Here is a 16,687-nt window from a genome sequence, read left to right on the forward strand (position 1 = left end):
AGACATTTCCACTACTAGCCAGAGATTCCAGGTGATGCTTTTTACAGTCTGGAATTAAGGTGAAGTGGAAGCAAACCTGACAGTACAAACAGCTAAGCAGTTACCATAGTAAAAATGCCAACCTTACAGGAATGATCTTAGTTTCAAAAGGAGTGCAGAAAACTGATATTTCACTTAATTTTCTAGTTAACCAGCAAGGACAACAGCATTTTTGGTTACTGACAATAAGTGGTCTAGAAGTCCACAGAATACACGTGCTTATGTCTTCTGCTCAAAGAGATCGTGATACTCTTGCTCTTCTAGTTCTCTGTTGTACTTCTCTATCTCCCTGTTGGCTTCTTCCAAGTAATCGTTCATGAATTGGTCCATCACTGATTTTGAAAAGCTAAGGAAAATAAGAACATTAGTGCCAACAGTGTTTGTTACAAAAGAACAGATTGGAAGGATCTGCCAGCTTAGGGACACTGACTGAAAATAAATCCAATGCAATACTTTCCAGGAGTCCCACAGTCAGACCCAACCACAGCTACTCTTCATTAATGCAGAATAAAGGAGCTTCCCATGAGAAAGAAAACATGACAGCAGAATTACAGCAGGTTTGCAGATGTTGATAGGTACTTTAGTAAGTGAAAGTCAATAAAATCAGCCCAACGCAGACCTGCCAGAAGTGCCTGCACAAACACCATCTCCTCCCCAACCCCTGGATCCTGATGGTGTAAAGGTTGAGTAAAGAGTGGAGATGAAGTTCACTGTTACCTCATTTTCTGCCAGTGTTACATAGCCAGAAGTCTGCTGATAGAAAATGTAACCTCGTCTCATAGGAACATAGACATATCTGTTCTTAATCCCAACCAGAAGCCACTCATGTTTTTGTGATGTTTACCTCAGTTAAAGTGAGGTCAATAGGGAATTTAAGACCACTGTAAGACTGAAATTTCAGTGATAAAACAAAGGCAAATAAAACAACAATGGAGGTGCAGAGAAACAAGAAGAATAGAAATACATTGGAAGATGAGTGTTACTATGGAGTTTCTTGCCAGAGACAAGAATACAGTCAGATTTAAATAAAAATTAAAAAAGAAAGAAAATCAATATGGTTCTAGAAAGAAAACCAGAAGACTCTGCTTTGGCTCTAGCTCTTTTTGTAACTGATATCCAACAATACCAGTAAGGACAAAGCATTTGCAAACAAACATGTATCACCATTAGATAAGTGCATCATACTGCTTCCTAAGCTGAAGTACTTTTAAAATAAGATTTTAAATGTTCAAACGAGTTTAAAAAGTGATTACAGAAAATGCACCACTGCACATGGGTCATATTTCTGCTCTGCATCCAGAGAAGGCTCTGGGGAGGCTTCATTGTGGCCTTCCAATGCTTGATGGGAGCGTATAAACAGGAGGGGGAATGGCTGTTTACAAAGGTGGATGGTGATAGGACAAGGGGGAATGGTTTTAAACTGAGACAGGGGAGGTTTAGCTTGGATATTAGGAGTAAGTTTTTCACACAGAGGTGGTGATGCACTGGAACAGGTTGCCCAAGGAGGCTGTGGATGCCCCATCCCTGCAGGCATTCAAGGCCAGGCTGGATGTGGCTCTGGGCAGCCTGGTCTGCTGGTTGGTGACCCTGCACACAGCAGGGGGTTGGAAATGGATGATCACTGTGCTCCTTTTCAACCCAGGCCATTCTATGATTCCACAATCTGAATTCCAGCTTCGCCACAAAGACACAGGCAAAGCAAGAATGATACCACAGCAAAACAAACCAACCTGATTGCTTTTACTTTGGTGCAAAAATGTCCATTTGGAAATGTCATCAGCTGTAGCCAAGAATTAAGCAACGCTGCACAACTAATTGGTTTGAGAAACATTCTTTTGACAAGCTGGGGTCCACAAATCATCCACTGCATATGATCACATGCAGCAATTTAGGGGATTGGGTTGTTTCGGTTCGACTTTGCTTCCCAGACTGTACCTCCAAAGAAAAAAAAAAGGTGATTTAAAAAGTTTTAAGTGGCAAATATTTGTAAACAAACTGGCTCTCCAGTGCATCACCTGGTTTGGCAGCTTACAAGTCAGATCTGCAGTCTGTAGCCTTCCTACCTAATCCTTCACCAAAAAATGCATTTTAAAGGATACATGGATGGTAATCCATTTTGTCACCAAAAAAGTTCACAAACTGTGTGCCGTTGTAAAAATAACCAGCTGGAAGTGGATCCAAGTGGCGTTTCACCTGAAGAAAGAAAGAATATACTGCATATTAAACACTTATACGTGAAAATTGCTTAGATACAGACCTAACAAGCATAAACAGAGAGGAAAAATTCCTTCTTCAGCAGCCAGGCAAGAAGTTACAGCACCTGGCTAAAAAGTAGCACTCTGAAAAGGCTGTATGAGAAATGATATTTACACAAAGGGAATTCAGTACAGCAACACTCATCACAGCCATGCCAAACTTTTAGAACTCCAACTCCAGAGATAGCACTTACATCCCAAAGATAGTTGATAAAGGCAGGATAAGGCTTTTGGGATCCTAATTTGGACATGATAATCTGTACAATACAGTGCAGGAAGAAAAGATGGGTAAAGCAGACCATTACATCCTATAGTTTCCCCCACTTTTCAGGGCTTACTGAGATAAATGCCTACACAACACCAAGATTTCTCTCTCAATTCCCTCCTGGACAGACTCATCTATGTTCTGAGTATATAAAGAGACAGTAAATGCTATAATTTAGTGTTCAGCACACTTGTTATGGCAGATATGGGAGGTGCTCTATCCTACAAATGGATACTTGAGAAAAATCACCCAAAAGGACCTGTTATTAATTGCTTCTACTTACGTGAATGTTTTTTATTTCCTGAAGGGTTAGCATTCCTCTGGTTTTCAGGGCTTTCCTCTGAGGTTTCTGTATAAAGGATTAGACCCCAGTTATACACCTTCTGTACAACAACATGCCATTACAGTTCAGCTACATTAGAAAAACAGCAAAGTACTTCCTTGAAAATGCAGATTAACTCACGCTTGAGACACACAATTCATTTTAAGTTCCAAGCTTTAAGAAGATTAAAACAGTATTTCAGAGAGTGCTCTCTTATGTGGACAAAAAAATCTGTCTCCATATATTACCTGTGTGATATATGCAGAGCACGAGATATCATTACAGAAAATGCATACCTCCTTGAAGTAACCTGCAGGAAACTTATTTCCCTTCCCACACAGTGTTCTTGAGATACTATGCAAATCCTAACCCATTAAAAAAAGTAATTAGGAGCATCTTTAATTAAGGTGTTCCAAAATGGCATCATAAAAGGGCAGAGTTGGAACTACAGATTCAGGATCCAGCTGAAGTACTAAAATAAACTATCTGTATGGTTCAACTATTTCCCAAGACCTTCACCTTCAGTCTGACGAAACTGCTGGTACTACTTGGCTTTGCAGGAGAAAACTTCTCATCCCACACTCCTGCTCAGGCTGTGCCTGTGTCTGAGAAGTTAGAAAGAGACCACTGCTGCAAAATGTGCTTCCAAAGCTTCTTATGGCACATACCCCATTCCCTACCTGTGTTGTGTATGTACACTAACCATGCAGGATCACAAATGCACACATTTAGTGTGCATAGCTGTACATTAAAATATAGCAAGAACAAATGAAAAAGCTAGACCCTCTGTTTTAGTGCATTATTTGCCAAGGAGGTTTAATTTAAGGACTCAAAACATGTTTTCAGCATCGTTCAGCTACTCCAAGATTTATTTCATACTACATTTTAGCTTTGGGCAATCACATCTCAGCTTAATCATCTCGTGCTTATTCTGGAAATACTCCATTTACTCAAGTGTTCAAAAGCAGATCAATCCATGAATATGCTATAGCAGTTATTAAAACAACAAGCATTTGCAAACTATTAGTCCTCTCTTTGAAATACAGCTTGCACTCTGGAATGCTAATAACACCTTGGCAGAAGAGAAAGGAGATTAATGAAAAGGTTTCATCAAGACACTCAGATTTCACCTTTCATTGTTTAGAAATACCAAACAGGTCACGCTCAATAGAAGTAAACATGCCCACGAACCTGTTTTGCAGTTTCTCTGAGCCAGTCTTTTATATCCTCTTCCTTAAGGGAGCAGCCAATGAACACAAGGAAGTACTCCTGTTGACCGCTGCAATCTCTGCTATCATGTCTTGAATCAGGAGGAGTTGGCCCCTCCTGAACAGGCACAAGGCTTAGCGAGTTGGATGACGTGTTGTGACAAACCTCAATCACTTTGTCAGAATCTATTGAGGAGAAGACAGAAGAAAAAGGCGCCTCGATAACTTGCTCATCTAATTTAACACCAATGCATTGGTGTGTTTCCAAATACAACCGCATGCAATACAACCCTAAAACACTGCAGAAGTAATATCTTGCCCTTACCTGAAAACTTCACTTTGCCCATGATGTGATATATGTTTCCAGAAAAGGGACTTGGCTTGAGCAGTGACTTAATTGCTGTTAGAAATGGAGGACAAACACGTTATGTCACTTCTTGCTCTTCTCCCTGGCGCAGTTTCTCATCAGTCCTATGCTACAGGTCTCTAATCCACATCCTAATGCTTCAGGGGGAAAAGCTGCAGTGTCCCCCCAGAGCTCCCACTACAGAACATTTCTACACGTTCAACTCTCCTCTATGGGGTAGGTGGGAAATAATGTGTTCAAGCATAGTGAACGCTTACAGTGCGTGTGGAAAGTAAAGAGGTGCTCCTTAACACTGCTTTGCTATGGAAAGAAGGAAGGGCATGGTTATACATCTGATCTAGGAGCCTAACATGCAGCTGAGCCTATTTTCTAGTAACTACAAATAACTGTTGGGCACAAATAGTAGGAATTGATCCTCTCTTACAAACTGCAGTTCCATACCAATAAATGAATGTGAATTTAAAATAAAAAGCAAAACACATGAAGATAACTGTCTCAGCCTTCAGACTTTACATCTTTATCTGAACAAAATCACGGGTCAGTTTTCTAGGGCAGATGCTAAAGGTCATTTACTGTACTTCAAGGAAGGAAAGCTGCATATTCAATTAAAAGTTTGCTTCAGCAGTAATTAAAGTGCTACGTCAGTGTCTTCCTTTCCTTCTACTCCTCAGCCTTTCAAACTTGGATTTAAGTCAAGTCAGTCAAAGTTCACTCGTACCTTTACATTTGGTCACAAATCGTGTTTTTTCCAGAGGACGGCTAAACCACACACAGATCTGAACCATGGGAGGAAAGACAGACCCAGCTCCGTATTTACCTTCATACCTTGAGACAAAAGGAACAGATTTCAAGAATGAAAACACACATCTGTGGTTTTCACCTAGCAAATCTCTTAAAAAGAACCTTCATTATTTCACTACAAGTGGCTTTTTCTCATTGCAAGAAAAACACCAGGGTTTTTTTTCCTACAAAGAAATCCATGTAAGGCACTGGAACAGGTTGCCCAGAGATGTGGTTGATGCCCAATCCCTGGATACACTCAAGGCCAGGCTGGATCAGGTCCTGGGCAGCCTGATGTAGTCATGGTTTCCCTGTTCATTGCAGGGGAGTTGGACTGATGGCCCTCAGAGGTTCTTTCCAACTCTAAGGGTTCTATGATTCTACGAAAGGGTGATATGAAGCCTGAGATTGTTCAAAGAGCTTAGGAATCATTCTGATGTTCTTCTGCTACTAGTTTTTTTCCCCTTACATGCTATCTACTTACTGTTCTTGCGTACTATCAAATACATTAACTGTTATCTAAAGGTCTTCTCTCTTTTCTTTGGTCCCCATGCAATTTGCACACTCCCAGCCTTGTGCCAATCCACTTTAGGAACCCTGCTCATTCCAGATTTTGAGTAAGAATTATGAACAAAGAATATACACGTGTATAAAGGACTGGCAAGGCAAGGCACATAAATCATACTTCCAAAGCTATCAGCATTACTGGGAAAACAGTCAGCCAGGACTTCTAACAGCTGACAAGTTTACATTTCCTGCCAAATAGGTGTAGCAGATAACTACAACAAGATGTGCAAAGCACCCCAAATAATGAAAACTATCACTATGAATTAAAAGCAAAGCTTGGTACAACTTATTATTGAGCCCTCAAGCCTTTGCCAAGACTGTCAATAAAGATGCAGCTTTTCCTTTTTTTTTTTTTAAAATAAATAATTGTTCTGCTAATAGCAAGTTCATTCCAGTAAAGCTGAATAGCTGTCAGAATGAAATTACTCTCATCATTATTGGCCTCACCCATCCCAAGCCTTCCCAGCTTATTCCCAGAGGGTACTTTTCTATTCTTCTTAAAAGCAACAGTAATCTGCCATTGATTTAAATGGTGTCCAGAAAGGATCCTGTTCCCCTTAAAAGGACAGCAGTTGTGTATCTGCTATGAATACTCATCAGCTCTCTTTCAAAAATGATTTACAAAGCTATTTTCTGTTCCAAATGAGTAGTCTTAAAAAGAGTATAAATTAAGTTAGAGAGACTTTTTAATCTTCAAGTTAATTAGAAAAATAGTTTTAATATTTCTCAGTCTAGATACTTGCCAGCCAGGATACATTAAATATCGAGCTCTAATCTTCTGAGGATTTGAGAAACTGCTTTCTGAGAGAATTAATTCAATATCTTCATTCCTACAGAGGGATAAAGACGAACATTTTTAATTTATGACCTCAATAAAACGGACACTATCTGTATTCTGCTTAAATAAAACAGAATATGTTAGCCACAGTAAATTAGAGTATCTTCCCACCAGTGTGACAGTGACAGTGAGATAAATCACACTCTACAAGCAAAAACATACGTTTCCTAATCTCTATATTTATACAACCATGAAAGTAAGGGGAAGGTGCCTTTTGCATTAGAAGCAATTAAGAAAAATAGGCATCTGTCTAAGTTACCAGAGTAAAACAAGAGAATACAAGCTTCTAAAGGCATGTGCCCCATCTGCCAAGAGTGACAAACGTTGGATGGTGATTAACATTACCTCGTTACAATCCCATTTTCCGCCAGGATGAATGAAACAGCAGGATTTGCTGCTCGGATGAGGCTCTGCAGTTGCACAAGGAGTGGATGCCTCTGCTCTGTAGCATGACTTGTGAAAATCACATTACTCACCAGCCCTGTGTAAGGAAATCAGAAGACAGTATACACAAGTCAGGTGCACAGCAGTGACTAAGAAATGGTTAAGAGATTTAACAGCCATTTCTCTCTTAACAGCCATTTCTCTCTTATTCTCCCTCTACCTTACCGCATGAAAGTTACTGAGGAAAACAAACAAACTCACAAGCAAGGAAACATCTCTCTCTTGCCTGCCCGAAGGAACCCAGAAGCCCATCTAACTTCACACTGGAACAGTGAACAACCACCACACACAGAATTATTAACTATTTTGCTGCAACACTGAGGGCGGCCAGCTCAGAAGCCCATTTAACACAACTGTAAGCATGAGGGGATGGCACCTCCTGAAGGAGAGGATTCTTTTCAGTCACTGCAATGACTCAAAGAAGAGCTCTGATAATCTTGTGTTTCAGTGAAAATAATCTTACAAGACAGCCTTAAAAAATTAGCCTACCAAACACCAGGGGTTGGCCTCTTCTCCCAGTTAACGAGAGATAGGATAAGAAGCGATGGCCTTAAGTTGTGCCATGGGAAGTTCAGGTTGGATATTAGAAAACATTTCTTCTCTGAAAGAGTGGTCAGGCACTGGCACAGCTGCCCAGAGAGTGGTGGGGTCACTGTCCATGGAGGTGAGAAGAGTGAAGATGTGTCATAGAGGGTCATGGGCAGTGGGCACTGTTGGGGTTGGACTCGGTCATCTCTTTTCCAACCTTAAAGATTCTGCTAATACCAATCATCAAAGACGACTTGACTGATGAGGAAGAAATACTCAAGGATTTATCATCCAACTAATTTCAGTGTTCCAGGATCTCTACTTCACAATTACGTTGAGGCAGTGTTACACCAGAATGAATTTCAGGCCAGCAAATTTCTTCAGCAAAGAGGAGCTCCAAGTTTTTCAGATATCCCTGGGATGTCAATAATTGTCCACAATGTAGAAGAAATGCTATTCCTTTGCTCAAAAAAGTGCGTGTGCAGCTTGAATCAAACACTCCCCTCTAAGTGCAGGTATAGCATGAGGCAGCCCAGTAAACTCTTCAACTACCCATGAATGTTTGAACCAGCACACATTCCACCTTATCACCATTAAAACAGAACACGTAATGAAGTTCACCTCGTCGTCTGCTGCCTGAAGTTATTCCTATAGAATAGTCTATAGAAGTGATAGAAGTCTTCAGACTACACTTATCCTGGCGGTGGTTTCCTTGCACAGAAATCTGGAGTTGAACTCAATGATCCTTGTGGGCCCCTTCCAGCTCAAGATTTTCCATATCTCTGTGGTTCTGTGGATTTCTATGCCAACCATTCTAGGTTACCATTATGCCATATGCTCCCATTAACTGTTACTTGCATCACTGACCTTTCCAAGCTAAGATTTTAATAACATATGCCAACTACCACCATTAGTATTTCTGTTTCTTAATCCTCCACAGAATTTTCCACTCCAATTTCAGAAACATCTATAATCTTCTGCACTACACAGTTCCCTTGAGAGAGACTAGGGAAAAGAACAGCAAGCACATTTAGGAATTTAAGTCACATAAATGCTTGAAATTACTACGTAGATCATGCAATTAAGATGAAAATTATGAATCAGCTCATCAACAACCACCACAATGTGGGTGTGCTAAATGCAGTGTGGTTTTTTTCTTTTTTTTTTTCCCCTTTTAGCATCTTCGAAATTGATACTGATTTAAAAGCAAAGCTTAATTAAAATGCTAGTTACACTTTCTGTGAGGTTGGGACAATAAACAGTCTGTGTCACAAGTGCTATGGAGAATATCTTACAATTAGAATAGCTGTGCCTGGGAGAGAAAAGGTAATTGTTAGCATCTAAGCTGGCAAAGCCTGAAGTTCAGAAGATTCAAGGAACAAAATATCCAGCAAATCCAAGAACTGCAGAAATCTCATCCTATCCTTCTCACTCATACTCTTCTCCACCTGCTTCCATTGCTTGTCTCTAAAGCAGACAGCTCTAAGGTGCTAGCTGTCATTCCTGTTGTAAGCTCCCACACAGCCTTGCAGGAAACAAAATCTGTGGAACTTGCAGGCTTCAGCTGCACACACCTATGGATATAACTTGGAGGCTTCCTGGGTTAACTGGCAACGGTCAACAACGCTGCGTTGATGGACAGGTGGTGCAACCCCAGACTGTTTGAAGCAGCCCACACAGCTTTATTACTGATCATTTTGGTCTTTTCTATTTGAATTGTCATTGCCATCTGTATTTCTTGCCTGTAGTCACATGTATCTTTTCTTTATGCTTGTACAACACCCAGTGCAATGCTGCTTCGGCCCATAAGTGCTGCAGTAACACTAACACTACTGGGGTGCAGAAGACAAAAAGGTGAGGACAAGCATCTCCCAGTGAAGGTCTTGTTGAGCATTGCTCCTGTTGAGCCAGCAGCCAAGTCTCTGAGCTGTGCATAAAGCTGGATCTTGCATTCCCTCTCGCTCTTCCTTACTCCTCTGCAGTGACACATCTATAGTGTTTGCATTTCCACAACCTACAATACCTCCTGATTTTTCAGAAGGGGTGCTGGAAATAAAAGCTTTGTTCATTCCAAGCCACTTCACGTCTATTCTACTATAAATGTGATCACAGGATGGCTTGGGTTGGAAGGGATCCCAAGGGTCATCAAGTTCCAACCCTCCTGCTGCAGGCAGGGCCACCAACCTCCAGACCTGGTGCAGATCAGGCTGCCCAGGGCCCAATTCTGTATGTGTGTCACACTCTCAAACTTTCCAGACATCTCAGTTCAAAGCAGTTTTCCTCCTAAAACTTTTTAGACAAAGATTTGCTTTGAATGAACTGATCTCTGGGCTATCTGATGCCACGTTTTCTATCTGCCAACTAGATGACAAAACCTTGCAACATGCAGAAACAATTTGCTGCCAAAAGAACATTTTTCTAAGTCTCAATACTTCTTCTATTCAGCACTGGGTTCATAGGGAAAATTAGCTATTCTTGTTCTAAGCATTTCTTTTTATTTTAATTTTTAAATTGCTAAACTAACAAATGAGAACAAAGCACTGATCTATGTAATTGCACCTACATACTTTCCAGTCTGCTCATGACTTCATTCTTTTGGGTTTCATTTTTCGGGGGGCTCCCTTCACACACACAAATAAAAAGTGGCATAATTCTGGCAGCAAATCAGAGTGGTACAGAGTCTGAACAGCCACAAGAAGAGAATGCAGCAGAATCTTGCTTTGACAACTGCATTTAAAACAAAAACATAGTCATGGAGTTGAGACAAGATCAGAAAGTCATGCCATGGTAACAGTGGTCTGAATGTGTCTTCAAATCCCCGCTGTTCCTGGTTTATCTGATTTCAGGCTGCTTAAAATAAAGATTACTTGACCTGTGAAGGTGCTACTGCTATTGCAAATTAAAACTACTTGATGGTAGGTCAGGAAGCCCACTGACACTAGTAAGTGCCCTAGGTTCCAAGTCTGACAAAGAAAATGATGCAGTAAACGTTTCATTTCAAGAGTCAGGACATAAAACTGAATACACAGGTAAGAAACAGCTCTTTTGCAGGTGTGCTTGTCTGTTGCAATGTCAAATGAAACTCAAAAGGATCCCCCATATGGTATGAAGAACTGGTTATGGGCAAGAAGCTACCCAGCTCATTCTTAGTTTTTTAAAACAGGAAGAATGGAAGGAGAGCTCCATTTCCTCATACTTAGCCATAGAAAAGATGGGTAAGTATGAGGAAGCAGGGCTCTCCTTTCAAACCCCATCCATTTGGCAGCTAGATTAGCAACACATAAGGAGTTACAGCAGCTTCAAGGAAACAGTTTGACTTATGGCCTTCAGAAATCCATTCTCCAGGAGAGAACAGTTGGAATGTATCAACGTACAGGTTATTATATCTTCTCCATGCACCTACATAGAGAGAAATTGTCACTTCTGCACAGATGGTTCTTACTGAAAGAGCTCATCACCACCTCTGACTGCGTGCATTTGCAGTGTATTTATCCGGCCTCACCACTCACTACTGGCTCAGCTACTTGTTCTGCATAGCTTACAGTCAAGAGCAATGACACATACCTTGCGAGCACTGGTCCAAGAACTTGGGAAAAAGCAGCCTGCAATACAAGAACAAAAGTTTACATACAGGCAGTTGGTATTACTTCTGCATGTCCAAATGAATGGAAGCATTCGAATCGAAGGGACACTGACAGCTGGAGTCTTACCACTCAACCCACTGTCATGTTGCCCTTCCCATATCAATATGTAGGGATGTTCCAGTTATGTTAGCATTTTGAAGAGCTCTTCCCCCAGAACTTGCTGAAAAGCAAGTTGCCACCATGCAATCTATTCTGCATTCTAGGAACTCAGAAAGAAATTGAAGTAATATTGAAGTCTGTTTAAAAAAAAAAACAAACAACAAAAACAGGAATTGTGTTCAGCTTGCCCTAAAGGATTGTGCCTTCTGAATACAGGAGTGAATTCCTTCTGAGAAGATATTACATAATGCTTTCTGACCATTTTAGGCCACATCTGCTATTGTATCAGACAAGTGGCAATTATTTTTATTAACTTTTTCCCACAGAGAAATGCTGTGAACAGGAGACAGTACCTTATCTGTTTGTATTTAGCAACCTATCCCCTGTCCTGGCTTGCTGTTCAACGCTTTACCCTAGCAAATGAAAGAATCCAATCTCCAGAGCCATAAGCTTTCTGGGGCCAGGAAAGGATTTTGCTCCTCTTGACTGCAAAAGTTGTAAGTCAAACATCAAAAAATCACTCTTTTTGACACTCATGGTGAAACTGCCAAAGTTTTCCAACTGAAAGATTTGTCATTGGCAGTCCGTGGCTCATTTGTAAGCTCTTATCAGCACAAACTTCAAAGTGAGACATAAATAGTCTACAGCCTCGGCTAAGCCTCTTCCTTCAATTGCTACTGCACTTCAGTAGGCAAACAATGTTAGTCAAAGGCTTGCAGGCTATTGCTGCTATAAATACCACACTCAGTGCCATGACCACAAAACACTGAGGGAAGGAATTGGTCTCTACTATAACTTGGAAAAGAACAAGTTTGAAGAGCAACTCCAGCATCCATTCACCAACATTTTATGTAGTTCCTATAGCTAACAATCTTGGCTATGAAAATCCCAAAAAGCAGCAAGGTAGCACGTATTATTGGCTAGTGTAAAGCACAGAAGTTAATGGTTCATGTTTTGAGAACCACACTATTTTAAAATGTTACCTATTTGGCTTTCTAATGGATTTATTCCCAACCTGCCTCTGGGGTAATCCAGGATATCAGATTTTTAATACTTGCAATGCTTTTGCCTCTCTGCTTTGCCATTCTTTTTCACTACGTTTGACTGCTTTCCTTACGTTCCACGCTTTAAATACAGGAAATCTTCATTTAATATTCCAAAACAGTGATAGAAACAATAACCCCAAATGAGATGTGTATCCCACTTACACAACACTCATAAGAAAAAGAATGACTACAAAAAAAAAAAACAAACACAAAGCAGGACAACTGTCCAGATTTAACAAAATATTATTCACATTCATTACACATTATTGGAGGAGTATGCTAATGCCTCGTTCATCCTTCCACACAATAAAGTTCTATTAATATTGTGTATAATTACACACCTAATCCAACTCAAATTTCATTATTATGAACCCAATGCTGAAAGTTCATCCAAGACCAACCACCTAAATCACCTAACAGTTTTGAGGGATTTAAGACAGTTATGGCATTTAGCCATCACACAGCCTGTTATCATAACAGTGACCCCAAACTCATAAATAACCCATTCTCAGACTGCTAATAATATTCTGCAGTATACCTGTGCTCTATATAGCAGCTCAGTGGCTCAACACAAGTATTAACTGCCCCAATGATGAAAGAAGACTTCACATCTGGGTCAGGATGAGTTTGTAGAGCCTGCACAACATCAATAACGTCAGTATATCTGTAAGAAAACAAAACAAAACAAGGTTTCAGAGGAACAGAGCAAAATCTTTCAGCATCACCTCTCCTTCCTATCTCTCATCATCTAGAAGGTTGAAAACTCATGTCACTTTTTTTTTTTTGTAGCTAAAAAAGAATTAAAGTAAGGACTGCCATGTTGGATGGGGCCCTGGGCAACTTGACCACTGGTGGCCCCCTGACCCACAGCAGGGATGAGGAATGATACCATTATTTAACATCTTTTCCAATCTAAAACTATTCTTTTTTCTACGAAATGGAAGGAGAAAAAATACAAAAAGGTGGTAAATACTGAAGGGAAAAAAAATAAGGATTGGTCCTTATCCTTATTGCAGCATGTTCATTCTCTGTTTAAAAAAAAAATAATCAAGACATGCAGCACCTCAGGCTTTCAAGTTTCTATTTTGAGGGAAAAAACACAGCAAACGGAATGGGCATTTACTTCTAAAAACTACAAATTTGTTCATTAATGATTATCTAGCATTCACTGATCTTTCAAAAGTTGATGGCACCGTTCGTAGCCGAGAGAGATGATTATAGCCTGTATTTCATACCATATCACACTTCTTGAAATTAAATTCCGTTCTGAAGCTGCACAAATTAGAAGTTACCAAAATGTTCTCAGTCATCTAATGCCTCAAACACAATGGATCTTCCTCTGAAAGAAATAGGGAGGTGCTCCACCCTCATTTTTCACCAAAACAATTTCAGTATTTTTGCAACCTTACAAAGAAAACGGTACGTGAAAGGTACAACATGAAGCCAGCTAATGCTTTTCTGCATTCTTTAACAATTACAACATTTATTGTGTATTTTACTATTTTGTTAGTTGCAAAGTATAGGTCTGTTGCCAATAATTCATCTGTGTACCAACAGGAACTACAATATGCAACCCTCCCTCTATGCGTTACAGTAATGCTACAGAGAGACATTCAAGAATATTCACCTGCAGCTCTAGAGTGCAGCTGGCAACATAATCTCATGTTGTCTGTGCTCTATTGTCCCTGCCTAAATCTATGGCTTTAAATATGGGCAACCAGGGCTTTTATAGGTCTGAAGGAGATGTGAGAATACAAACATGAGGACAAAACTGATGAATGTGAGCATGAAACAGCCTTGGAAGGACCATCACCTCTCTATCTAGGATGTCTGGGGCTGTTGTGGGGGAACAGGAATATCTGTTCCAGTGGAGTGCTATTTAACAACAGAATCACACAATGAACAGGTTGGAAGGGACCTCAAGGATCATGAAGCTCCAACCCCCTGCCACAGCCAGGGCCACCAACCTCCACATTTCATAGCAGCCCAGGCTGCCCAGGGCCCCATCCAACCTGGCCTTCAACACCTCCAGGGATGGACGGGGCATCCACAGCCTCTCTGGGCAGCTGTTCCAGCACCTCACCACTCTCTCTGTCAAGAACCTCCCCCTGACATCCAAACGAAATCTTCCCTTCTCCAACTTAAAACCATTTAGTCAACAGACTAGGGTACAGCTGGAAAGGATAAGAGGCCAAAAGCCAATCTCTCAAACAGAGGATACAGACCAAATTCAGTCCTTTCTCCCATGTCAAGAAAGGAAGACTTTGTATATTTGTGGGTATTTCTTCCTGCAATGGAGCAGCAAGCAATAAAATTAACAAGCAGCAGGAAAGTTGAGTTTAGTGTGTACATTAAACAGAATTAAGAGAGAACCACGCATTAGAACTGAAACGTGAATGCCTGCAAGTGATGGAAGTACACTAAAAACACCTTGGAAACAGGAAGTGAACAGAAAATCCCCTCCTCTGTGCTACAGTCCAAACAAAATTCAAACACTTACCCTTGCAAGACCACTAACAGCCGCTTGTTCCTCCTGGCATAGGTGGACAGACGGACGCTGTGCTTTTGCTGAGCCTCCAGGACACCAGAGAGATAACGCTGGAAGTGGGCTGCACTAAAACACTCAGGGCTATCCATAGTCTGTCGATAAACTAGCCACCTGAAACAACAGAAAACAACAACAAAATAAGTGTTCTGACATCATGTTTCCATTTACTTTTTGTTTCAACCCACCAAAAAGAAATCCGACAATCCTCAAGGCTCCACGTCTCTCATAACACATGGGAAAGAGGAATTTACTTAGTTTTCTATCATTTCAGCATGAACACATTCCTTCAATCAGTGCCAAAAGGGTTTGTGCTTTCTCCTTGTTGTGTTTTTGTTTCTGTGTTTTTCTTTTTTTTACACAAATGATGCACATCATCACATGAGCAATTCTGATCTTCATTCACAATGCAGTTATCAGAACTTAAATTAATGTGATTTAAGAACTCTGGGCATGAAAATATTTCACTGCGAGATGTAATAACAGCGTTTGTGTGGAAAACTTACTGAAAGTTGGCATTACAGACCATTCAAAACTCACCTGAAGCGCTCACCCTAGAAAAACAACCACCAAGATATTCCACATCAGCTTGCTAATACGAAGACTCTGAGTTAAAAGTGACACAAGACAACAGTCCAGAACCTTACAGAGATTCAACTCTCTATGGTGCTTGGCTGTAAGATTTAAAATGCCTTGTTTCCCAGATCAAAGATCTATATTAACACATAGAATGGTAAATCCCTACAGCGGATTTGTCTTTTTGCAATACATGTCCTGAATACACCTCCCTGCTGCACATACAGAATGGAAAGTAGGGCAGATTAAAAACAATGCTGTTGAAAGGATCATTAATACAGTCTTTTCTCCAAGAAGAAATGATGCATTACCACGTAAGTCAGTAAATGGAAGCTCCTAACATTGTGACAAGTTCGCTTCCATGCTTCAGACAGGATTCATTTGGCCCTTTTATGATTCAGCTGCCCACAGCATCAGTGGCAGTTCCAGATAGATCAGATCTATAATGACACCTCTGATATTTGGAATAAGGAATATCAACAAAGAAATTTTGTGGTGTTTTTTTTCCTCTGAATCTACCTTGCATTGCAGTTAAATGAGATACCTGAAATAATTGAGTTGTACTCATTTAGTTCCTCCCCATCAAAAATAGACCCTAGCCTGTGCTGTGCAGAAACTATTTAAAAGTCCCTGGTAATAATTACAAGAATAAATTCAATAATACACCTAATTACAAGTCAGAAACCGAGATATTCTTTTTAAAAAAGTGAAGCATTCCTAATTCTATTTCCTTCACATCGAGCAGCTCTGATGATACACACCACCACTGCTATGGACACTGAAACCAGAACCATACGAACCTCCCATGCTCCTTGTTAAAAGTGATGAGAAAAGCACACAGATCACTGGAGCGACATCCTGGAAGACCTGTTATGATGGTGATAACCACCTGAAACACAGGGGAGGAAAGGGAAGAACTTGAAAGATCAGAAATGAGCCAGCAACGTATGCACATAATGCTCTATCTCCATAAAACCTCAAATCAAAATACAAAAATCAAGTGGCATTAACTCACACAAACAGCAAGGCAGTGAACAACGAGTGTAAAGCATTTACATATTCAATCAGATAATAGATCATTTAAGAAAGATGTTTTATCATTGTTTTCATACCTTAAATACAATGAAAGGATAATCAAATACAACAGACTATTATCAAAACCAT

The 16,687-nt window shown here is 40.3% G+C and overlaps 1 protein-coding gene across 1 annotated transcript in view; it reads right to left on the reverse strand.

Moving 5' to 3' along the window:
* Positions 1-258: 258 nt before the first annotated feature.
* Positions 259-16,687, reverse strand: part of DNAAF9 (dynein axonemal assembly factor 9) — a gene marked incomplete at both ends in the record, with an annotated part of 63,640 nt that continues 47,211 nt past the window's right edge. The window contains 12 exons of the mRNA XM_079534860.1: positions 259-371; positions 2,139-2,232; positions 2,843-2,908; positions 4,073-4,275; positions 4,415-4,489; positions 5,175-5,281; positions 6,547-6,633; positions 6,987-7,122; positions 11,178-11,215; positions 12,941-13,066; positions 14,903-15,061; positions 16,324-16,412. Coding sequence (XP_079390986.1) covers positions 259-371; positions 2,139-2,232; positions 2,843-2,908; positions 4,073-4,275; positions 4,415-4,489; positions 5,175-5,281; positions 6,547-6,633; positions 6,987-7,122; positions 11,178-11,215; positions 12,941-13,066; positions 14,903-15,061; positions 16,324-16,412 — 1,293 coding nt within the window. The remainder of the gene's footprint in view (positions 372-2,138; positions 2,233-2,842; positions 2,909-4,072; positions 4,276-4,414; positions 4,490-5,174; positions 5,282-6,546; positions 6,634-6,986; positions 7,123-11,177; positions 11,216-12,940; positions 13,067-14,902; positions 15,062-16,323; positions 16,413-16,687) is intronic.

The sequence above is a fragment of the Tetrao urogallus genome (assembly GCF_951394365.1).
Source record: "Tetrao urogallus genome assembly, chromosome: 4".
Classification (NCBI taxonomy): domain Eukaryota; kingdom Metazoa; phylum Chordata; class Aves; order Galliformes; family Phasianidae; genus Tetrao; species Tetrao urogallus.